At 38.9% G+C, this 24,967-nt stretch overlaps 3 protein-coding genes across 4 annotated transcripts; 2 read left to right on the top strand and 1 right to left on the bottom strand.

Annotated features, from left to right (window-relative positions):
- Window positions 1-8,293: 8,293 nt before the first annotated feature.
- On the top strand, window positions 8,294-15,555 carry LOC136245434 (uncharacterized). 2 transcript variants are annotated; one of them, XM_066036955.1, is made up of 3 exons: window positions 8,294-8,407; window positions 13,272-14,046; window positions 15,022-15,555. In XM_066036955.1, the coding sequence occupies exons 1-3, from the start codon at window positions 8,405-8,407 to the stop codon at window positions 15,369-15,371; spliced, it is 1,128 nt and encodes a 375-aa protein (XP_065893027.1). In that variant the 5' UTR covers window positions 8,294-8,404; the 3' UTR covers window positions 15,372-15,555. The 2 variants fall into 2 exon arrangements, with proteins under 2 accessions (XP_065893027.1, XP_065893028.1); XM_066036956.1 differs by having other exon boundaries at window positions 8,304-8,407; window positions 13,186-14,046.
- Window positions 15,556-16,979: 1,424 nt separating this feature from the next.
- Window positions 16,980-18,591, bottom strand: LOC136245443 (C4b-binding protein-like). Its single transcript, XM_066036962.1, has one exon. The coding sequence runs from the start codon at window positions 18,511-18,513 to the stop codon at window positions 17,125-17,127; it is 1,389 nt and encodes a 462-aa protein (XP_065893034.1). The 5' UTR covers window positions 18,514-18,591; the 3' UTR covers window positions 16,980-17,124.
- Window positions 18,592-18,609: 18 nt separating this feature from the next.
- LOC136245442 (ribonuclease P/MRP protein subunit POP5-like) lies at window positions 18,610-24,957 on the top strand. The gene is made up of 5 exons (XM_066036961.1): window positions 18,610-18,696; window positions 18,747-18,901; window positions 19,872-20,009; window positions 23,384-23,467; window positions 24,722-24,957. Exons 1-5 carry the CDS (start codon window positions 18,677-18,679, stop codon window positions 24,790-24,792), a joined length of 468 nt encoding a protein of 155 aa, XP_065893033.1. The 5' UTR covers window positions 18,610-18,676; the 3' UTR covers window positions 24,793-24,957.
- The last annotated feature ends 10 nt before the right edge of the window (window positions 24,958-24,967 follow it).

The raw sequence follows: 24,967 nt of genomic DNA, 5'->3' as shown, positions 1-24,967 counted from the left end.
CGGTTGTTGTAATCTCTGCAATAGATGATAAGCCCAGAATGATTCGTGATGTGAAGACAGGGGCAGAAGGAAAGCACAAGGAGGTATAGTAGCACTAGGTTAGTTGTGTCACTGCAGGTGCAGACATAATAGATACAAATGTGATATTAATCATTTCTCACACACTATCTAGAAAATGTTAAAGCATTGCAAATGCAAAAAATTGTATGAGAAATAGATTTGTAACTACTTATGTACTTGATGAATTTCTGTTTTCACCACCCAACCCTGAGAATATCTCACTGCCTTACTGAAACTGAAGATATATGCAGACTGCCTGAAATAATTGATGTGCAGTTACAATGTATTGTACAGTGTGTTCTACACAATTGAAGTGATAGTCACTGCTTACCAATGGTAACCATATTAAAGGAACATTTTGGAACTCTTGAATGGGGAGAATACCAGTTTTTTTTATTATTTAAACAGTATTATAGCAGAACTTGTTAGCAAGAGTGGAGCAGAGCGAAGAGCAGATCAAAGAGTATAGCATGGGGCTACTAGCAAGCTGTTAATGGAAAATATGAGAGTGCTATTTGTTATAAACAGTTTATTGGCTCTGTCTAAAATGTTTGTTGGCTAACGTCCCCAATTTGTTTTCCCACTTGAAGATTAAGCACTGAGTGGTCTACAATGAGGCTATTGATGTGATGGAAGCTTATAAACGTATTTAGGGGGTATTTAGTAAATCTGCAATCTTTATTAATAAAATAACGTGGTAATATTGATCAATACCACCCACCCCATTGATATTTCAGAAGTCACACCTTATCCAGTTGTTGCAAAAGCTATTGTAGAAATATTTTTGAAGTGGCTGACAGGAGTCGCTTTGATTTAAAAGAAGGAGAATATTACATAAAGGATAAATCTGCAGATTGTCTTTCTTCTAGACTGTTTATATTCATAGAGGTGTAGTATTTTGCCTTCAGTTTCCTCTTTCACACATTTCCAATGGTAGAGCTCACGTACGGTGCGAGCACTGTTTATTATCAAGACTGACAGAACTCGTGTAGTCAGTTACCCATGACTAGCAAGGACCTTTCTTATAAAACCTGACACACTTGTCATGTTTTGCAATATTTGTGGGGTGGAGCAATTGCAACATTGTTGGCCCGTATTTCACATGTTCAGAATCGGTGGATGGATAACTTGTATCTTTTGAAACTCTCGGGTTATTTCAAACTCAATGGCTGAAAACAAGTCTACTTGTTTGTGATGACTGTCCTGCTAAAACTTTACTACAATCAAACTTGGACGTGGAGCCTATCCAGTGATACCTGCAGACAGCACGGGGGACCAGACATTGGTTTGCATTCGCAAACAGTTGCCAGGGTTAGGTGAGCCAGGAGCTTAGGGTCAGGTTGGTATTGTTCAACCCACTAATCCTCACTTATTTACCTCTCATAATCATTTCCAGCAAGTTCACAGTACCCATCAATCAGCTACCACAGCACCACCCAGCTACATTGGTAGCAGCTTCTACTCAACTACAGGGAGCATTCATCAACTGGTGGCGTTTATCACTCAACAGGTGATTTTACCATTGTCTTTTAATATTCGAATATTACACATCCCAGTAAACTTGCTTGAGCCCGAACAGATCAGTGCAATTCTATAGCGCAATACGATGAGCAATTAAATTATTTGACATAATATCAAACGAGTGGCTGCATCCGTGAGTGTCAGTGATAGCAGTCATCAGCCTGCTGCACTGAAGGCATATCATTTTGCTACACCGGTACTACTCAATAGCCAGCTAGCCAGCTACTAAGCCATCGAAGCCACGGACTTTTTGCCAATGATGTTGTAAAATACTATACCACATACTGCTCCACAGGTATTCAAGGACTGTCTCTACTCCTGAGTTCAGACAGTTTCAGTCAGCCAATTCAACAAGAATAGGCTGTACTCAGCAGAATGCTGATACCTGCATTTATCCCCACGTTCTTATTGGCAGGAGAAAATTGCTATTTTTTTTAGCAGATTGAGACAAAAAATGAAGCAGGCATTGGGTGCATTGTGTATGAAGATCTTACTACTGATATGATGGTGGTTTATTTAACAACTTAGAAGTTGTGGACAAAGGAATTGCAATTTCTAACCATAGCAGAACTGATTATTGCATGAGGGACCTATGCATACAAAAAGAATGATATCCGACTGACACAACAGTTTGTGTTACCATTTTGGACCACTCTGTCACTGAAACAAATAGTTTTGTGCAATAGAAAATCTGACTAAGTTGAAGCCTTTGCAGGGGTGGATCCAGACTATTAAAAAGGGGGGTTCCATGGAACCCTTGGAACCCCCCCTGGATCCACCCCTGCTTTGTTTATGCAATGGGACAAAGTCCGATATGACCACCATCTCTCCTGTGCTCAAAGAAACCAATGGAATGTTGACAATTGTAGCACTTCATCAAGGTGGTGGGGATGTTCATCCTGACAAAGATATTAAATTGGCTACAACTATGCCACTCTGTTCAATGAACTTCAAAACTGCATTTTTGGGAAGAATTGCAAGTATGTTAACTTGATACATACAGGAAACATGGTCTTCTTGTAGTAAATTTCACATTGGTGATTCTTGTGTGAAAAACTGTTAGAAATTGCAAGTGAAGTAAAAGAACCTTTCATTTACACTTTGTTCAACTTGTGATGCAAGCAACTTATGATACATTCAGACTCAATACAACATAACACATAGTAACAGACACTGCAGTAACTAGAGGCCACCAGTGATTAAGTGTCGGTACCATCACATAAATGCAATTTTAAGAGGTTCTCATGCACTACATGTACTATTCAGTCCATCATGAGCTGATATTGTAGTCATCAAGTCAACAGGAAGGTTATGCAGTGCCATCTGAATCTAAGGGAACTGCAACTTGCAGTACTTAAAGCTGTTTATAGCTACTGACCATATCCTGCACAACCAAAGAGTATAACACACAGCTGAGGAGAGGATGCCATATATCAAGCAGGATTCAAGAATGGAAAGCATGAAAGTAGCACCACCTCATTGTCACAATAGTTTGAAATAAATTCCAATGCTAGCTATTCCTCTCTTATACAACTCAATCAGCTTGTCTCTATCAGTGACCTCTACTGGCTCCACACACATGACTACTCACTGACAAATATGTGTCAGTCTAACATCACTGAGTATCTGCTATAATTGATGTACCTGATTTTCTACTCAAGCAAGTCCTAAAATGTTAATACTTGACAGTTGTCAGTCAGTTGTTCCAAGTGACTGAAAAGCACATTAAGTTAATCAAAGTGAACAACAAATTCTAAAATGAGAGAATAGAACCTACATAACTGAATTTCTTATCTTCACTAGCCAAGCACATGCATGCTGCTTGGTTCATTGCCAGAAAGATACATTTAGTTGATCACTGTCCAAGCCTAGTATTGAATTACCATTGATAGAAGAACAGCTGTATAATCTGTACTTCAGCCTATATCAGAGTAGAGATGAAGCCATGTTTTATTATAGCACTGAGAAAACTAGTATAACTGTTCAGTTGGCGAGTTGTGATTCAGTTTTAACCATACCTGTAACAGCTCAACTATACAGTGAGCTATACTGACAGCCAAATTCAGCATCAGAAAAATTGCATTTAGTGGAACTAATCACTGTTTTACCCATAAACATGTGAAAGTGTCAGTGTTATGACCAGATTACCTTCACTGCTAGGCAGTGTTAGGTTAGGATGATTACCAATCAAGTTAAATACTAAGTAATTGCCAAACCTGAAAGCTAGCTCTACACAGCTATTAAAGGTACTGTTGTTGAACATTATATTATAAAAAGGATCATGTGTGTCACACGGCTATAGGAAATTATCACATGCTCACAACAACACTTCACAAAACCACTGAATCCCAAAGACGTTAAGCTACTATTAGCTAAGAAACTAACAACTTTTGGTTCATGCATAGGTGTTAAGAGTGTACCGGGATAGGAAATGGACTATGTCTCTATTGAAACACTCCTTTGTTGGCTTAAGGAGAGTGCAAGTGCAAAATAAGTTTAACTTGTACTAAACTGTTTATGAACGTTAACATTGATTTGACTGTATGTGTGCACTTGTGTATGTGTGTGCATGCAAGTAACTTGTTTTGTATAATCATCACTTCAATATAGAGATAATCAGTAGTTACCAGAATGTTCAATATACTTTATACAGTCTTCTTGAGTTACCATACTAAAAGCCATTGTTAACAAGATCCTTGGAGCATTTGACACTTGGAAAAGTAAGTCATTTTGTTTCATTATACTCTTTACTTGACTAAATACTTCCTCAACAGGGTTTAAATCAGGTGAGTAGGGTGGTAAATAAATCAGTTTAGCTCCAACTTGGTCTTCAATTAGCTTACACACATTTTCTACATGATGGATGGGTGCATTGTCCATAACCACAATGGAATTCTTGTTGTTCCAATTAAAAGGATTTAGTATAGGTATAAGGGATGATTTTACAGACTCCTCAAATTTTGATCCATTCACAGTGCCCTCTGCAAGATGTACATCTAATAGTCCCTCTACTGACATAATTGCTATAGCAGAATACCTTTCACCACGTGCAAGGAGGCAATGATCTCTAGGTGTTATACCCCGTATACTGTAGCTCCACTTTCTTGTGCTGTGGCGTCGATCGCAACCTGTCTCATCTAACCATATGATCATGCCAGGATCATACATGGAAATTTCAGCCATAAATTTTGCTCTTTCCGCATCACTTCTCTGAATTGCAATATGTTGCAATGCTTGTCTAGTGCAACCCATGTAATGCAGTGTCTGGCATATTGTGGCAATGCTCACAGTTTGGCCATACACTGCAAAGAGCTCACTTTGTATCTCATGAAGATACAACCCAGGATTTTGCAGTATGATTCTTAGCAAAACAAGCTGCTGATCATTTCCAAGAAGTCTGGATGGCCCGTGCTGGTATTCCGTTGGCTTCACTTCCCCAGTTTGGCTAAATCTATCAATGTAGCGTCTTACACTTTTATTGCTCACACAACAAATGTCTGAAATGGCAGTTATACTCATCTTCTTCACTAAATACATCCATATAATTCTCCATCGCAAGTCCACTGAGTAGCTAATGGGCATAGCTATACTTACACACGTGCGGTCCTCCAAACAATTCGAACTTGAATTTGCGCACGTTAAAAACCACGCATGCGCGAATTTTCGATTTTCAAGCAACCTCAAAACCTCTGTACTTTGCCACACACCCTGCCAAGAATGCCACATAACGATTAGGGATGGTTGTAAGAGGCCTTGTTAAGAGTCAGCTGGCTGAGGAGGTACTTGCATACTTACATATGGATAGGAGTGGCATAATGAGGTAGTTCTAATTAACCTTCCAGGTAGCAACAATCAATGACATGACTGGCCATGACCAACTGGATGTGTTTGTAATTGGACAGCAACCTTTACTCAGCCAGCTGGAAATTCTGTTTTCTTTCTTTTTCATGTACTTAGCCCCATGATTGTAGGGGAACACCCCACGTCCTGAGGAACTGAAGAGCCAGTTGCTTGCCTTTTACTGTGGTAACTCAAGGCTGCAGTTAGCTTTGGGAGTACTGCATCGTTTACAGTTTTCAGAACCAAATGAGTCACTGAGGCATCAGGTAATCTCTCCGATGGATGTGCCTTAGCCTCAATTTATTTATTATAGAATCAAGCACACTAAAGACGTGGTAGGCCACAAGAGCCAAATGGGAGGAGTTGCCTGATATGACACCTGACCACTACTGTAGTAAGTAGTGAAGACTTGAGGATTATTGAAGCATGATGCCATGGAAAGGGATTCTTTGTTATTATTGGATAAACACCTCATGGCAAATGAAAAACAGAATGCAAAAATAGAATGATAACCTTCAATTACAGTTAATACATCATCTACCGAGTTGCCATTTGTAAAGATCCCTTACTCAAAACCAAAAAAATAATCTACTTTCAAGTACACTCGACAATACACCGTGCAGTCAAACAAATTCAAAACATTATTCGGCAGTTAAAGATTGGTTAGTGCAACTGGTCCACTGTTAGTATTTCCCTATAAATGTGACCAGGTGGGGACCAGGCTGGCTACACTACAAAGAGACTGATTGGCAAGTTGTTTGTTATTACTGACTCCATCAACATGTTCACATACCATATTATCATTGTACCACACAATTCAACACAACCACTGTCTAGTGGTAGTAGTAGTAGTAGACAGCTTTCCTTTACCAACCAATACACACACACACACACACACACACACACACACACACACACACACACACACACACACACACACACACACACACACACACACACACACACACACACACACACACACACACACACACACACACACACACTTGCATGCAGACTAATGCAAAATGTTTGATAGAAGAGATGGATGCAACTGAGCCAACTGGACCAAGAGGTCAGTCTGGTCATCCAACACATGTACAGTGGCGTAGCCAGACTTTTCGCCATGCCTGGGCAATGGGTGGGCAAGCCATTTCCCATGCAACACACGTACACATGTCCATCTTCATATGGACATCAATATAACATTTTAAAAATGCATTATGTATCATCCTACACTACTGTATGCAAGATGACTAATATCAACCTAATAGAAGCGAACGCCTAGCTAGCTATTGGCCTTCTAACATATTACATACATCTAGCTACATGTGTCTTAATACCAGACTACAAAGATTCTTGAATTAAAGCACGAGGCGCTCTATCACGTGATGACTATGCTCTGCCACTACAGTGTATAGCCTAGAAAAGTGGAAACAAAAAGAAAAGAATTACTGACTGGACAAGTACTCCATACCGTTTGAACTGAGCAGTGTACACACGGATAGATGGGTGCTAATTTCACAAATACCTCTAGACTGCTTTGCCTCCCGAGTTTTGACCACACCAATAGCTACCGTGATCACTTCATCCAAATGTAAACCGTCCAGCCCACTATAGTGAAACCAATTCTTTGTCCTTCACTCCTTGCCACAATGCTGCGTGGTTTTTTGTAATCACATGATCTTGCTTCTATTTATTGCCTCCTCTATTTGTGCACAATCAAGTTACTCGTAGGGAAAATCCGTTGGATAACCCCATCTCTGTTTAGCCAAAAAGAAGGAAACCATCGGCGAAAATGGCACAGTGAGTGTTGTATATTTAAGTTGTGCTATACTTATTCTTGTACAGTGGCTAGTTAAGTAACTTTAGCAAAATCTCGAGCTATCCAGCCCACGTCTTTATAATTACCCTAGGAGCTGATGGTTGGGCAAAGAAGTCTGATGCCCGGGCAATGCCCTGGCTTGCCCGGGTTTGGCTACGCCACTGCACATGTACAGTGGAAACACCATATAAGGAGGTTAAGCATATCATAGTTCTGAGTCATTCGGATGGCTCTCAGAACTGCATCCCCTAATTATGATGTTATCACACTACCTACAATAGGTGTACTAACACCTATATTGATTACAATACCACTGATCACAATTCTCAACATGAGAAAATGGGATGCTGTTACCTCCCTTGATGTTGTGTGCATATATTATGGGATGGATAGAGGTGTCAAGGTGTAGTTACCCCCCACTTGGCTTGTATGCACATTAGCTACTGTATTTCCATTTCACACATACCAGAAATGTCAGCCCACTCAGTTATTTCACATGCACAAACACACACACACACACCATGTTAACACACATAATATCGTACAAAAATAATACCTGAGTTTGTTTGGGAAAAGGCCTGTAAATTAGCCAGGTTTCAGTCTTGTTAGTAAGTAAAGCTCAGGCCGCCGCGTTATTCCTTGAGCACGATAAGATGACTATAAAACACACATACACATAGTCAACACAAAAAGTAGAATGAAGGAGACTATATATTTACCTTACGTCTATCTTCCTTCTAAGCAGATGAGCTTCCCGAAGAGACTCCTTGCATTCATCCCTGCAGTCAACTTTTTTCCGTACACGCATGCGCAACAGGATACCGTATATTCTAGGCGTAAATATTTCTGAACAAATTTTGTTGCTAAAAATAAAAATTTCGCGGATTTGCAAACACTCTAAAATGTATAAGCCTTATGCCAAATGACGTCACAAAATAAAATGGCTGCGGCTATTTGGGGGACTTTGGATGTCTGATATTTCAAGGCTAAAATTTTCCCTGATAACCCCCAAACCGCGAATACAGTACAGCCTACAGGTAGCGCGCACACAATTTAAATACCTCAATAACTTATTGTGCGCTTAATTGGTTTGGATTTTGAGCAGAGCCAGGAGAAGCGAGGAGTTTGATGGAATAAAGGACTAGTTATATACTGCATCTCATGGTAAGACAACAGATGTATTGTCTCATAGCTTCGCATTCACGTGTGGTCAGCATGCCGATTACAACGAAATTTGGCGCTAAACGCAACATGTGTAGTCTTTGTATGCTTATTGTATTGTGAGTGATCCGAGTTAGCCATTAAGAAGATATGGCACAAAATATCCAGCAGTGGTAAAAGAACACGTGTCGTGAATTTATTTATCTAATTTGTCTCAAAAGAAGCCTGTACAAGGGTGCTTCCCCATTATACAGATAGCTAAAACAAGCACAGATACAAAAAATTAACCAAAAAGATAAGTTCTCAGAGCCTTCCGAAAAGACTCCACCTCGGTGAGACAATATCAAGGGGGTGTCACTCCAATAAGCACTACTAGTACTATGATCTGTGAGCGCGGTCAAAGCTGGTCAAGATTGATTTTGACCATTGACTTTCATCAAATTTTTGTCTTGACCGTGGACCTGGTTCCATTTATTTTCGCTATATTTTCATGCACTACTTACTCTCGAAGCTTTGACCGTGCTGGGAAAACAGTTTGACCATTGTTCTTCGTGAAAAATCGGCCTTGTTCTTTGACCTTTAACTTTGACCGCGGTCGCAGATCGTAGTACTGTGTATATTGGAGTGACACCCCCTTGAATATGCAGTGTGGTAAAGAATTCCAAAAAAAAATGAGTACCGATAAGCATTAATCGTGGCCTGTAGTGGAACTATTCAAAGGGAATGTTGCCTTGTACAGGAGGACTTAAATTGTAAAAGAGTTGAAACACAATGAGGAGGACCTTTTGTGTAAAATGTCATAGAGAGAAGACAAAGAAAAATACGATGGATTTCCAAGGTTGGCCATTTTCGCATTCTGCGGATGATTTAGTCCAGGACTTTGAAGCAGGATCCCATTAATACTGTAGGGATTCCAGAGAATTTTGGAATGTTTTATTTACTTTGACTTTGTGCAGTACTCCCTGAGGACCTCACTTAGGAGTTTTATCCTTTAACAAAGATAAATTTTTCTCCATTTTGATCCGGCTTTTCATTGAAAAAGTCCCCAAAATGGCACAATTGAATAAACACTTTGTAACTCAGCTTATTTACAACTTCCGTTTTCTATTATAAATATCTTAATACATAGACTGCAGTGGAACCTTATTTGTAAGGACCCTCTGAATAAAAGTCACTTCTGTAGAAGACCACTATATGGTTGCATACATTTACCATCTTAGTTGCTGCTTGGACCAGAACGGCCCAATTTTGCACAGATTTTAATTAAGAAAAGAAAAAACATAAGATCACATGACACGTACAAATTAATTTTTAATTGTTGCAAAATAAGCAAGATACTTTATTTAACAAAACAGTCAGTGGGTACAATTTTGATCTTAAAAGTAACGTTATCTGTAGTAGATATAGTTAACACCAGTGTTCCTTATCTGTGACTAATATACCAGAATTGCAATGCCGTCTATAGTTAATTGAACTACATGTCTAGTAACTAGAAGGTATTTGACATATCTGTGTACAGCATTTGTCCTACATTATGTATTTTTGAAATATACATATGGTAAGCTATATATTCTCTTTTTTTTTGCTTACCAACTGGAACAGCTTACAGATTGTAATATTACATTCACATGGTCAAGTGCAAACACTCTGTACCAGTCACCTCCACCCAAAAATACATTGTACGTGCACAACAAGGGGTTGTACTGTTGGTTTATAGCTGTTTAATTCCCAGGACACCGAGGTGCCATTACCATTCTGTTGGTAACCATAACAAATGAAGTGTGTGTGAACGTTTTATTCAAACATTATGCTGTTTATTTGGGATCGATAAACCTTACAAAACCAGCTATGAGATTTTGCAGAAATCTTTGAGATTTCAAGGTAGATTTCAAGATTCCAACAATATCATTGTTAACTTGTCCAGACTTTACCAACAATTGCAATTCAAGCTTGTTGTAGATCACTTGGATTCAGACCAGTCTGCCTGCCTCTATGTGTAGCTTGGCTGGTTTCAAGGTTTACTCCCACACATTGATTGACAATCCATACCACAGCACTGCAGTGGGGTGGAAAGTCATTCTTGGTAACATTCCCTTTTATCATCTTTCAATGATGCATGGCTTTTGATTCTCAACACAGTTCAGTATCTTTTCTGTAGCTATGTTGCTCCAATACTTCCCTATAATCAAGTATGCCCAATAACAAACTCACCAGTGGGGTGTGCCTTTTGGGTTCCAACGTGTGTGTGTGCCCTCTGCGCCTTATCTTTCCTTTTATATTCAATCAGGCTAGTCTTCCTTCTTCATGCAATGAAACCATATTTTGATGCGTTAATTTTTTATCAACACTTTCCTTGAGCAGCATATTAGGCGACGCAGAAGTTCTTACTCTCCATAGATACCTATAACTTCACGATAGGTTCAATGCCATGCCTATTAATCAATTATTGTGATCTGGTTGATCAGTAACGATTGAGCACTGAAACCATACCTCTTAACAATTCTTCACGGTGACACACCCCGTTATTATTGGCCTATCTGTATGCTAGCACAATGAAGTATTGGCACACACCCCTGATAGTGAAAGGCTAACCTCAAGATACTCTAATACAGCAGTCACCCTAATAGAACAGTTACATGTCAAAAAAACCAGACAAGCTAGTAATTTATTAAGTTTAAAAAAATTAGGTAGGGATCCATGCAATAAAAAGTAGTGAAACAAGAGATAAATGATGGTATTACAGCATAGCTTGGTGGGAAAATCCCTGAACAAAACCATTGTTATAACATGCCAATATAGGGATTTTCCCACCGAGCTATGCTATAATACCATCATTCATCTCTTGTTTCACTACTTTTTATTGCTTGGATCCCTACTTCATTTTTAAATTAACAATTTTTTAATATAATAGTGCTCATAAGAAGTTGTAGTACTTCAGTGTATGCATATATTTACACAAATGCTCCAAGGGTTTTGCTATGTGCTTCATTACCTACAATAATGTACAGCTCCTTGATAGTACACCAAGCAGATTAACTCTTTGTGACCCAGTCTAGGAAAACCGGTCTTATCGCCTGTTTAAAAGTTTATCTTCCAGAGCATTCACTGTACAAGTAGCCAACAGCTAAGTTTCCCACCATTTTAAATGATTTTTAACCAAAGTTGGCTGTATTAGGTGAGCTCCAAAAGTGGTGGTAGGCAGAGGCCTGGAGGGGGTGGTTAGAGGTAGGGGTGGGTGGTATCTCAGGTATATCGTAAAACCGCAATATTCTGGTGTAACAATACCAGTATTGTCAAAACGTCTTGGAAACAATATTATCGCTGTATCGAGATTACCACAGTATTAGCTAACTATACTGTAAACATGATGCTGCTGTTTTAGCTCTAGGAAAGAGAATGATCAGGACTTTATAGATCAAAATACTCTAATAGAGCAGTCACCTATATATTCTAATAGAGCAGTCAAGTAACTCCAATAGAGCATTCATGTGAATATGAAAGTAGTTACTAAAGAGACTTTATTATTTGGATTTTTATTGAGGAAAGAATATTTCTGCACATATTAGCATTATAATAAAAATATGTATGCATGGGTGATGCAAAACTGAGCATGACTATAGTTAGCAGTCTTTTAGTCATGTATGGGAATCTGTAGAACTCCAATTTATGTCATGCACTTGGGTGTGTAAGACATATCCTCTCCATGCTTAATTGTAGGCCTACCTAATGTCTATATACGTCCATCATCTCCATGTATAGTTCAATGAAGAGTACATGCCATGTACATGTAAGTTTGTATATCTGTTATGTTGCTACAGGTTATATCACTTGTGTATATAGGAAGGTGTAGTTTCGTAGTAGAACATCTGTCAAAATATGAAAAAAATATTGTGATAATTAGTAGTATCATGATATTTTTCCCATGATACATCGTGCTAGTAAAATTTCAGTACTGCTCAGCTCTAGTTAGAGGCTGTTTAAAATCTTTAAGACAAAGGAGTAGAGATGAGAATTAGGCCAAGTTGTGGTTCATTCAGGTCTCAAAACTGGCCAAAATGAAAACACAGATCTTTATTCAATACCACGGCACTGCACAGCCACATACAGCCATCCCCAGGCTGACCAGAGCTCCATTAGGGCCTCAGACCACTCGTACAGATTGCCACTGTGCTTGGGAAAAGCAGCCAGCCAGCAAAAGTAGACCACTCAAGTCTAGTTGACTTTGATAATGAAATTTGATAGTAGTTTTGTGTTATTGGTGAAAAATCAAATCTGGTGATAAGACTGGTTTTCCCAAACCCTGTGTGTTGCTGACATTTAGCTGTTTATGCTAATAGTGAAAAACTGCATGGACAAAAATTGTTAGTCACTGTACCACTAGGAACCCACAAGAAGACTACTACAAGCCTGTGTAGCAGGGAGTCCCAAACATAGGATACCAACAATACCTTCATATTCCTCACCCCCAGAACCCTAGAAATAATCCTATTGTTTGATTAATCACTTGTGTAGTAGCGAATCGATTGTGCCAACACTCCAATGGAAGGTTCATGAAGGGAAAATTTATGGAGTTCCAGAATTGCTAGCATTAAGGTATTTGTTCTATTTCATTTTAGTTAATGAATTTCACTTAGGTTCCTTGTCACCTCATATACATAGGCTCTGCCTCCAGTGCCTATCCGGTAAACCAGACAAAAAACAAAACAAAAGACACCGATTCACTTAATACTGCTGCCACTTAAATGCTAACCATTAAATTATATATTGTATCTCTATACTAGCTAATTATGCAAAGAGCCTTACTGGGCACTCCTTAACTATTCAGTATTGATGTGTCAATGAAGGATATCATTTCTTCATCCTCAAGGTCCTGATGGATGTCAAGCTATTACTACAGTGGAGGATTACATTAAGACTCCTCATTTTTGTGATCTTCATTGTGTTGGTATGTCTTCTGTACCCAAGAGGACGTCCTGCAATTGTTATTGTTAACATTGCATATGGTGGCCCTGGAGTGACATCAGATGGTAGGAAATTCCAAAAATCCAACATAACTACTGGACTAATATTTCCATATTCCAGCTTGACTTTTCCACCTAACATAATGCTAAGGTCACAGTGGGCTGTAGATTTTAAGGCCAAACTTGATGCAGCTAAACTAGATAAACAGGTTGTATTCCTGATGATCAAGTATGACAACTTCCCTTCACTAATAAACTGGTTAGGTCATACAAGACATCACGCAACGTCAATGTTAGAAAACTTAATTATAGTAAGTTTAGATGACAAATCTCACTATACTTTACTGAGGAAAGGAATTTTTTCTGCACTCGTACAAGTTAGAGAAGTCGTTAAATCACTGCCATCCTCTGAGGATGATTATTCTCATGCTGAAATGATAACCAGATTTACACTATTAAGAATACTAAACTATTGGGGCTATGATGTAATACAGATGGATAGTGATGTCATCTTTAGGAAGGACATACAACCCATACTGGATCATTTCAATGACACTGCTGACACTACTGACCTTGTAACATCAACCTTGAAGGATAATTGTGCTCCAACTAATGTTTATAAAACTTGGAAATTTTGCATTTCTTTAGGTTTTTTATTGATCAGGGATACGTTCTATACAGGTAAGAGTTGTAAAGTTCGTAACTATAGATATAAGAGGTTCTACTACATTAACCACAAAGGTGTGGATGTGTTACGTTTATATCCTGTCTCTCTAATTAAGCGTACTAATGGAACATACACTTAATGTTGGCTTTAAAGTCATGTGATTTGATTTTGGAAAACCTACCGCCGTTTGGACACAATGTACAACCATTGGTATTTTATATTCACCAACCATGGCTGCTATGCTCGTGAAATTTTCCCTGAATATGGAGAGTTTTCAGAGAACAAGTCTTGGTAATTTCCTAGCATCCTAGATCTGGATCATGAGTAAGAGGTAGTGGGATGAACAACGATTGAGATACAAAATGGATGAATTCTGTAACGGCAAGCTCCAGCCCAGATTACTCACTACATATCAAACATATAGTCACATAATCAAGATACTGTAATAGAGCAGTCAGCTTAGTTACAATTTGTTGTCACGCCTACAAGTTAAACCACTCATGCAAACTAGTTGAATTTTCTTGCCCATGCCAGGTAACCATTAAGGTAAAAAATTTTAGGAAATCTGTTTAATTATCGCATGTATAGAATTATAGAATTCTGTTTAATTATCGCATGTATAGAATTATAGAATGTCGCATGTATAAAACATGCGACATTCTAACTATCTAGTATTATACAAAATCTTCTGTTTACCTGTAGGAGAACAAAAGGTAGGCAAAAGCCAGCATAGCTATATATACGAATACAAAAATAAATGATATCTACTCCAAAGAGTGTGGCCTAGTATCATAGCAGCCATTTCTTGCTGCCACCTTTGATATTACATCTTTTTCACACTAGCCTATTTTTGGAAGGCCGCATGCATCTTTTCCACAGCTGGGCTGTTTTTCGATTAGATATAGAATGCATGAATGATCAGGTTTGTACTCATAATATTTACTACATACAATTCTTGTAATAATATGATGCTTGTTTATCTTCACTAGAGACATTGTGGCAAAGGATTGGTCACAGTCCAACTGATGGGGACAGTAGTCAGGTAGTGTTCAACAATATCCTACTGAATCATGAAGTAACATGGACATCAGTCACATTTGAAACAAATCAGTATCTTAATGGAACATCATCAGATAACAGTATTAGTGTATTAGCTCTACCACGAAGCGTGGTGTGCAGTGATTATTGTAACAATGATCAGTTGTCATCATCTTATGTGTACCACGCTTCTCAACATGTCAAGAAGTTGTGGCTGGTCAGAGATCACTGGAACAAAACTACAAAAACTATCCAGTCTACAATGACCTGGTTAAATGAAGTCACTTTAAATGCTAACTAGAAATCATTTTAGCATTTGTTTTTAAGCGATTTAGTCACTTCGTATATTTTACTTAACTCCATATGATTTGAATGTCTTGTAATTGCCACTTACACTTTTGTTTTGGGTATTATATTGTATTTGTTATTATAACCTAGCTTGTGTGTCCGTGTAGTTTAGTGGAAAATCACTATGAAAAACTCACATACAGATATTAAAATCTGTTGGCTTTATAACAATACAGTTATGTATTGCTATATGCTTTATTTATACGTCTGTATTTTGAAATTCAGGTTAAATGGTTTAGTTATAGGAAAATCTGACAAATATAGTAAACTTTATAGCCATGTTGTAAACACTGCAATGTTAACAATGTCATTTTCAGTGTCACTATTCAGAACACTTTAATAGTGATGTCACAAGTCACACTGTAGCCACTGGACTACATACACGACATGTTCTGATAACATGTTTGGTTGATGTATGATACTGATCTTATAGGGAGGATTAAACTACCAGTCACATCATAACTTCTTGTGGTAACTGGTTTCAACTAGTCTCAAACTGCACATTAGAAACTGCATGAAAACAGTGATGAGTGATGAATCTGATGATAATGTTTTAGTGTAGTCTGAGGTGAAACACATACATGTATAGCAGGTCTATGGTCTGAAGCTGCAACCACAGTATACTGTATATAGGGTTTAAAAAGATGTGAACATGGCCGTGTCTTTGCTAATAGAAATCTATGCAGTACCGGTCCAGCATAACTTCCCCAAATGTATTTTTCACAATACACAATATTCATCCCCTTCCACCCTCTTCCAGAACAAGGTGTGTGCATGAAAAATGAAACTTAAGGAATACTTAGTGAAAAGATAAGCAAGCTATAGATACAAACGGTACTGTACTAACTGAACTATATAGCTACAGCTAAAGGAACTTTTTGAGCAGACAAGAAATGTGCAGCTTTAGGATCAGATGACTTAAAATGTCATTTATGCATAACTGCTATGGGCAGGGCAGTTTGCTCTACTACAAATGTTTGACTGTTGTGTTATTAAGACTATTGATGCTTGAAACCAGTTATTTGTGACTCTTAGAACTCCAAGCCTTTTGAGTCATCATCTCTAGCAAGTGTATTAATTTTTTGCAATTACAGAATTAATGGAGGTCATTCAGAGTGCCTTCCAATGAGATATAGGGAGTAGTATATTATTTTATAGGGTATACGTAGCTATAATTATTGTAGAAATGTCATTGTGAAACCACTGATCTGCATAATGTACCCTATATTTGTAACACCGAGTAGCCCCTAAATAGGGAAATGAAAAGGATTTATATATAGACAATATAGTTTTGCTAAGGCTATTGGCTCCATGCATGCTTGCAGGCTTTAATATATTCATGATACAGGCTATGACTGTACTGATTAATATGGGATTAGGTATGGGACCAGATTAACTCTTGAGTGGCATTATAATTTGCTCTTGCAAGTTGACAAATCCCCCCTGGGAGCAGTGGCTTAACACTGATATGTAAATAACAGCATTACAACATTAATATGGCTGCCCTTAACCACTACTAACATCTTTGGACTACTCCACTAGATCATACTTTATACACATACACGTGTACAAAATGTTAATGTTGTACATAAATAAAGTTTATAATTACACCGTTGAGTTAAAATACTGAATTAGCTGTCATAGTATATACTGGTATAAGTGTCCATGTAATATCATTATCAGTCCAAAATATTAATAACCTGTAGCTACCCACATGGAGAACAGTCACAGTCTATCACATCTTGGTACTTAATGGTGATAGGAAAGCCTGGTAGGTTTGTACATTCAAATTCTGCAGCGGTAGTTTCAGTCAGAGATACACAACAATTAACAGTGTCATTTTTAATGCACAGTTCCGGACACTTGCGTGACGCCACTGCAACCAGTGAACTACATGCCCCATTAAACAGTGATAATGTATCCGGTGGATATTGTATTAGCTCACATGATCCTAGAGTTGATATACACCTTGGGCAACACTCTTCAGTCAGGTCATAGGGAGTAGACCCATCTGGACACTCCATACATGTTATAGTAGTACAGTTAATTTCACCCTCCACACACTGACAAGTGGTACATAAGTCCTCCATAAACACAGCACCATCACTGTATGTTATTCCATCTCTTTTACAGGCTGTCTCTACACATACTGGACAACATAACGTTTCATTAGACATCACTATTTCACCAGTACAGTTTGTAACAGGAATACAATCAAATGATTGAGTGTTAGGAGGAGAGCAGGAGGCCCGACCATTTGTACACTGACATGCTTTACAGTCAGTAGTGACCCACGCCGCCCTGTGAATCCTTGTAAATCCTGGCGTATCCGGATCATCACATGATCTCTTACAAGTATCTAAACAGTCTTGAAGGTCAGTGAAGGAGTTATCAACTCCTCTAACTGCAGGACAACCATCACTGAATGGATAGCACCTATCTTCAAATACATGATAATAGTACATTAGTTCTGTATGATCACATGATCCATTGTATGGTACATCTTGTACACATGGTCCAGGACACACCTGGTTACATTCTGATAATGTCTCAAATGAATTACCAGTCACATCACATGTCATAATCTCTTCACACTGTAGTGTAACATCATTGTAGTAGTACCTAACTGCAGTGTCTGAACACTTTGTCATTGGGGCATGAGCACAATCAATTTCACATGTAGGGTCGGACCCACTCCACCGGCCACTCTCAAAGTCACAATACCTGTACTGGTTACCAACCAACACATACCCCTCCTCACACATATTGGCTACAGTAGTGAAGTTAGTAACAAGGTCACCATTAGCTGGCTTAGATGGGTCCTCACATCTTGCAGACCTAGGTACACACGTGGGCACTTCTCCACTCCACACTGCTCTTCCCCTAACACGCCTGCATGTTATAGACGAGTCGCCTAACAGATGATATCTTCTGCGACATCGGAATGTAAGAGTACCACCAAGTCTGGTTGAGCCACGGATGGATCCATTGTCAAATTTGCCTGGATGCTTGCACCGTCTTTTTTGCTGAGCATACACCGACAAGTAAAGTATCGACAAGCATAACCAGATTAATATTATTCGTAATGTAGTCATCTTTAGATTCTTTAAATTTCTTGATCCTTCGGCGTCTTTTATTTGCAGTGCTGCAGCATATCTATGGCTGCAGCCAAAAGTCCCTATAAACGCGCATAGAAACTTTAAGTGTTAAAATATTAGAGGCGCCTAATTTCATCTAAAGCACCCCACTTCATCCAAGATGGTACGATATAAGAACAGGTATGTGTTCACAGTTAAGTGAATAGTTAAATAGATGATAATATTTGCAGGTACTTTTTGATCAAATTTGATTTCGAGAACGATAAAGATGCGCGGGAAGCACTCAGCGGACTGGACGCCAAGTCACTTCGTGAGCTACTAAAGGTAGCAATGAGAACACTACATGGTGACTATGGACTAGGCTGTGTGCAGCATTCCCTAAATGGTTAGTCTTAGTGGATGAACATGTGTCACGTGCAGGGTGTGTATAGAGCGTATTCACGTGACGTCACAAATGCGGCGTTTATTTAAGACACTTGCGGCGTTTATTTGAGACGTGTGGATAAAGCCCCAATGGTGCAATAGAAAATAATTGCGTATTCGTTCTTTCTAACAGACCTTGTATAGGAGCAGCTAATTTGTGATTATGTGGTAACCACCTATGAATGGGTAACAACATACTAGAAGCATGAACTTGTAGCTGGTCTACTTCCTGATGTAGCAGTGGAACGCTTCATCTTGTGTAGCGACTCGGCAGGCTCCATGGTAATTTTTTCAGAAACTATACTAATTACACTCATATCCTTGTAGTACTTTATTCTCCATTGATAGGCGACTACCAAACTGCCATTAAGTGGTTGTTCAGTGAATTTGTGATGGTGAAAAGAAGCGCGGAAGAATTGTTTCGTTTTGGCCCGTAGTTTGTTGACACCAGAGGTAGAGAGAAAATCAATTCGTGGCAGTATGGCAACGGTCTATTAATGGATAATCACATGCTAGAAGCACAATGGAGTAGCTGGTCTACTTTTTGAAATATTCACCACAGTACCCGCCATATCGTGACGTGCGTGGGCGAGCAGATGGGGCGTTCTATTGCGATATCAGAAAGTAGACCAGCTACGAAGTTGTACTTCTAGTATGCTATTGCCCATCTATTGGTGATTACCACATAGCCACGAATTGGCTGCTGCTGTACCAGGTCTGGTGGAAAGAACGAAAACGTGATATTTTTGTATTGTAGCATTGGGCTTCTTACCACACGTATTTTAAGCGCCTCGTCTGTAATTTCTTCGTGAATACGCTCTATTGTGATTTTTAATACACTTTTAGAAATTCGCTTGTTTAATTAGCTTCAATGTTTACTCAATTCTGAGTTTTGTACATTATAAGTAAATATATGTATTTTTATTTTGTAGTGAAGTATTTCAACATGATGACACGTGTGGCTATAGTGAGGTGTGCACGTGATCACTATCGTAATTTATGGTCAGCCATGACACTGATAAAGTTGATCAACAATGTTGGTGGTATGATTGTGGTGTTACATGTGGCAGGTCAGTATGCTAGACTTGAAATACAGAAACTCTTGCATGGCAACAAGTACTACATAGTTGCCAGCCAGCCTGTGTTGTTTCTTTTGTCCTTTGATCTTGAAAAGCAACTTTCCCTGACCAAATGGCAAGAAAAATATACAGGTATTTTTCTTTTGCCATTTGGTCAGGCAACAAAAGATTTTCCCAACCAAAGAATAAAAGAAAAGATACATATTGGCTGTCAAAACACATGCTTGTTATTGTAAGTTGAATCATATTGAAGTATACAAATTTGGTTGTTCAAAACCATCATGTGTCTAGTACATAATATTATTATTGTTACACAAAAGCTATTGGAATAGTTGCTAGTTCCCCTGTTAGTCATGCAATGTGTTTACGGGGACTTTCAGAGTTCTTATACTGAATTCCAAGTGTATTTTATTGTCTCACTCTAATCTGTATGCTTATTCATCCTGGCAGCCAAATGTGTAGACAGTGATTAGAAAATGGTATGCATAGAATGCTTTGATATTTCAATATTTTGAAGTTTATTATTTACTAAGAAACTTGACCACGAGTCTTGTGGTTACCAAACTGACAAATGATCACATGTGACTACAAATTGACTAGCTATAACGAAAACAAAAGTTCAAAGTTCTCTGTACAGCACAACATGTCTGGTACAAACTGTCTGGACTGTAGTACGTAGCTCCCATATAGATTTGCACACTTCTCGTATAAATCTCTGAAGCCAAACACAACATCTGCTCTTTTTATTTTAGTTATGTCACTGTGCAATTGACGGCCAGTTTCAGCAGGTAAGATATTTTCTGCACAGCATACAGACCAAAGGGTTTAGTGCCCAACTTGTATTTGCTTGTGTTTTTTCCAGGCACACAAAATTGCTTTACACTTTCAACATCCATTAGAGAAAGTGCACTCTAAAGCAGTCTGTTTAACATTGCTGAGCTTCCTTCACTGTATTGCTTGCTTAGTCTCGTGTAGCCAGACCCTTTTCTTTCTTTTGTGTGGGGACAGGAAAGAAAAGAGTCTGGTGAACATAGTATAGCATCGTCGTTGGCTTATCCTGAGATTGTGGGGATTCTACTGCGCAGCTTTGCTAATAGAATGCAAGTGATCAACAGATCATACTTTATATCTATGGAAACAGGACGCAAATGATGAAACGGTTAGCAAAACACGTCATTCACACCCACAAACAATCCGGAAGCTGCACAATAGAATCTCCACAACCTCAGGATAAGCCAACAACGATGCTATACTATGTTCATCAGTCCCTTTTCTTTCCCGCCCCCCACACACAAAAGAAAGAAAAGGGTCTGGCTACGTGACACTATTGCTTTCTAGCTACTTTCCTTAGCTGTATGATAGAGATCAACAAATGTTGTAGTTCTGCACCAAGTTGTGGAAGTGCCATAAACTGCTTCTGCTGAGATGCTTCAAATTGTTGAAATGCTTGCAATAACAAACTATCGAGTTCTTGTAATTCTGTTATGTTTCCTTCATCAAGTAGCGAAGATTCCCTCGCCACAAACTGCTGCTGCTGCTGCTGCTGCTGCTGCTGCTGCTGCTGCTGCTGCTGCTGCTGCTGCTGCTGCTGCTGCTGCTGCTGCTGCTGCTGCTGCTGCTGCTGCTGCTGCTGCTGCTGCTGCTGCTGCTGCTGCTGCTGCTGCTGCTGCTGCTGCTGCTGCTGCTGCTGCTGCTGCTGCTGCTGCTGCTGCTGCTGCTGCTGCTGCTGCTGCTGCTGCTGCTGCTGCTGCTGCTGCTGCTGCTGCTGCTGCTGCTGCTGCTGCTGCTGCTGCTGCTGCTGCTGCTGCTGCTGCTGCTGCTGCTGCTGCTGCTGCTGCTGCTGCTGCTGCTGCTGCTGCTGCTGCTGCTGCTGCTGCTGCTGCTGCTGCTGCTGCTGCTGCTGCTGCTGCTGCTGCTGAAATACTTTGAATTGTTGCGATGCTTCTATAATTTCATAATAGCTTCTTCAGTAACTGTTGTACTTCTTACAAGTACTGGTCCTTCAACATAATCTTCAAAAGTTAGCACTCTCCACCACAGATGAAGACACTCCAACTAACACCTTCAAAAGTATAAATGCTTCGGACTTGGCATTAGAATGATGCAATAAAAACCTTGGCTCCACCTTGGTTTTCATTGCATCATTTTTAACACCACAGATGCTAGTTTTAAAACCTCAGATGCTAGTTTTAAAACTGCTAGTCCAACAAGCTAGGGACTATTTTTCTGGCTAAACTGTACTTAATGCTTTATACTCTGCAAAGTCCCTGTTTAAATCAATATTGATAAGTTACATTACAAAAATATGGCTGTGTACTAGTGTGGTGATGTACATTATCAAGTGCTCTTATATCCATCATCTGATTTAATGAGTGGCCATAAGCTATAAGCCACGCTTCATTATATGTAGTAATGTAACAGGTCAGTTGACTTACAGCATTTCAGAGGAATTGCAGGACAATTGTAGAATTGCCTCACCAATAAAATTACACGTAGTTATACAACCAGGCCTGGAAAAACCAGCCATTGCCTGTGACAGCAGTTTTAATTTTTCGCCAGTTGTCACCACAAACATAACTGTGACCATCTCAGCTAAAACCCGTCTAGTTCGTACAATCTCCCGATTTAAAAAAAAATTTCTCAGCCTTCTGTGGTGAGTAGTTTTGGAATTACAGCACTAGAAAGTAGGACGAACAAGGAAATAGATTTTTACAGTGACTATTTCTAAAAATAAACCAGAGGCGCTTACATTCGCAGCCATAACTTCCGTTTGGATTAGTCTACAAAGTTGGAATTGGCTTATAATGTTCACCATGGATTGACAGATAAACTAGATGGATTTTTGCTGAGACGGTCACAAATGCTCTAAACGTAGCCAATATCAACCACAACAAAGAAAAAAATTGCTGTTTTTTTTTCCAGGCCCTGTGGTAGAGGTACTTAACATCAAATCTGGCTGTACTGCTCTGTAACGACCTGCAATGTAGACTTCTTTCTTGCTAACTTAGTGCTAAGTGGTTTTTGATATTTCATAGATGTATTGGATATTAAGCAAGTAGCTAAATTATCAGCTTTGCTATACCTTACATTTGTTTGATGCAAATTTAGACCACATGTGGTGTTAGAGATATAGACATTTTAACTGTTTTCACTATAGACAGATACTGATTGCAGTCGTATCTACTCACATGTACCACAGCATGCTATTATATATTACAGTATATGTATTGCAAAAAAACACAATCAAACAAACAAAAACGGATGCTGCAGTCATAAACAGTGGGATGGACTGGGACCACTGCATATGCACATTTTGCAGAAACAAGAGCTGCTATAAAGTGTCACTTCATTTTGTCTTGTTTCAGGCACTATTAGAAGTTGTCAGAAGTTCCTTATAACTCATAACAAACATCAACTAGAGAAGATGATCAGGAATGCCAAGACCCCATGTGAGTATCATGTGATGATGCATACCAAGTACAGTCCATTTCTGGTTGGTAACTTGGGAAACAAAACGTTAAAAGTCACAGCTTGAAAGTAACTAGCTCCATCCACCTGGCATGAAATTTCATTACTTATTTCTATTCATGTGATATTTTTGCATTTGGCCTAAAACCAACCTGAAATAGACCTACACAGGTTTTAATTGTTCTTGCACAACAATAAATTTAAAGCAGAAGTCAAATGCAATAGTTTTAATTTAAAATAAAAATTCAATTGGTCAAAATTTTGTGCACATGACTTCACTTGTTTTTTTTGTTGTCACGTACACAAGAATCTGTCTACAGACGTTTAAGGAAAATTTGTTTACACTGTAAGGTTCATCCCACTGTGTTACATGTTACAACTTCAGTGTAAGTAGCTTCCATAACATTGATGAGCAGAGCCTTGTAGGGGCCTGAGAAACAACAATACTAAGTAGATTTTTACTTGGAAACCTTTGCCTTCATTGTTTGTGGTATCAAAATAAAATAACTTAAGAGTGAAGGAATAATTGTAATGTCTGCCATTGATGTGCTTGCTTACACATTACCTAGTAGAAGAGGGTATGTATGTTATTGTGGACTCTATACCTGTACACACCTCAGTACCTCACACAGACATTCAGTATATGATGGTATATAGTTGAACCATGCGTGCAGTATGTTAGTCTTGCGTTGCCAAACCAATACACGCCAGGCGCTTATCAATATCCTGATTATATATGCCAGCTGTAATTGGTCTGGTGACATTACGACCCATTACCAGTTCAGTAGCGCAGCGTATGGTGCACAAGCAATTAGTATAAACGGCGCGTGTATTTACAGGGTTTGCCTCTGTTTAACGACGAAGGGCCACTGTTGCTAAGGAATAGTAGTGGTGAGGAGTGAGTGTAATAACCTGTCGCTTGTGTTAGCTGTGTTGTATAGAATAGTCCCAGCACTAGCGTAATAAAATATTAGGTATCTATGGAAACAGCTGCCGCCATGGCTATAATGTGCACGCCGCTACATTCCAGTAGAAATGGTAATGAGTTGTAATGTCACCAGACCAATTACAATTGGCGCTTATAATCAGGGTATTGATAAGCGCCTGGCATATTGGTCTGGCAACGTGAGACTAGCAGTATGTATAGTGTTACTGAAAAGTCCTACAATTATTATAACAACAAACACTTTGTATGTTTGTGTCAGTGTATAATTTATTTTGTCTGTCATTTTCAGCTGAAGCCAAGCAATTACAGAAGGTTTGTGAAGACACGATGAGGACGTGTGAAGTGCCATTAAGAACATGACATGTGTGTCAAATAATATAATTCATCTAATGACATGTCACCCTGCAAGGATTGGTTGTATATTCCTCAATGGATGCCTTCAAAGATTTACATCTGAACGTTTCAATGATTTCTATATCATCAAGTGTAATGCAACACATTGTAGAAATTTATTTAGCTATGTTGTTGGTTTAAT

The sequence above is a fragment of the Dysidea avara genome, chromosome 15, assembly GCF_963678975.1.
Source record: "Dysidea avara chromosome 15, odDysAvar1.4, whole genome shotgun sequence".
In the NCBI taxonomy this organism is placed as follows: Eukaryota; Metazoa; Porifera; class Demospongiae; order Dictyoceratida; family Dysideidae; genus Dysidea; species Dysidea avara.
This window is presented reverse-complemented; position numbering and strand designations above follow the sequence as displayed.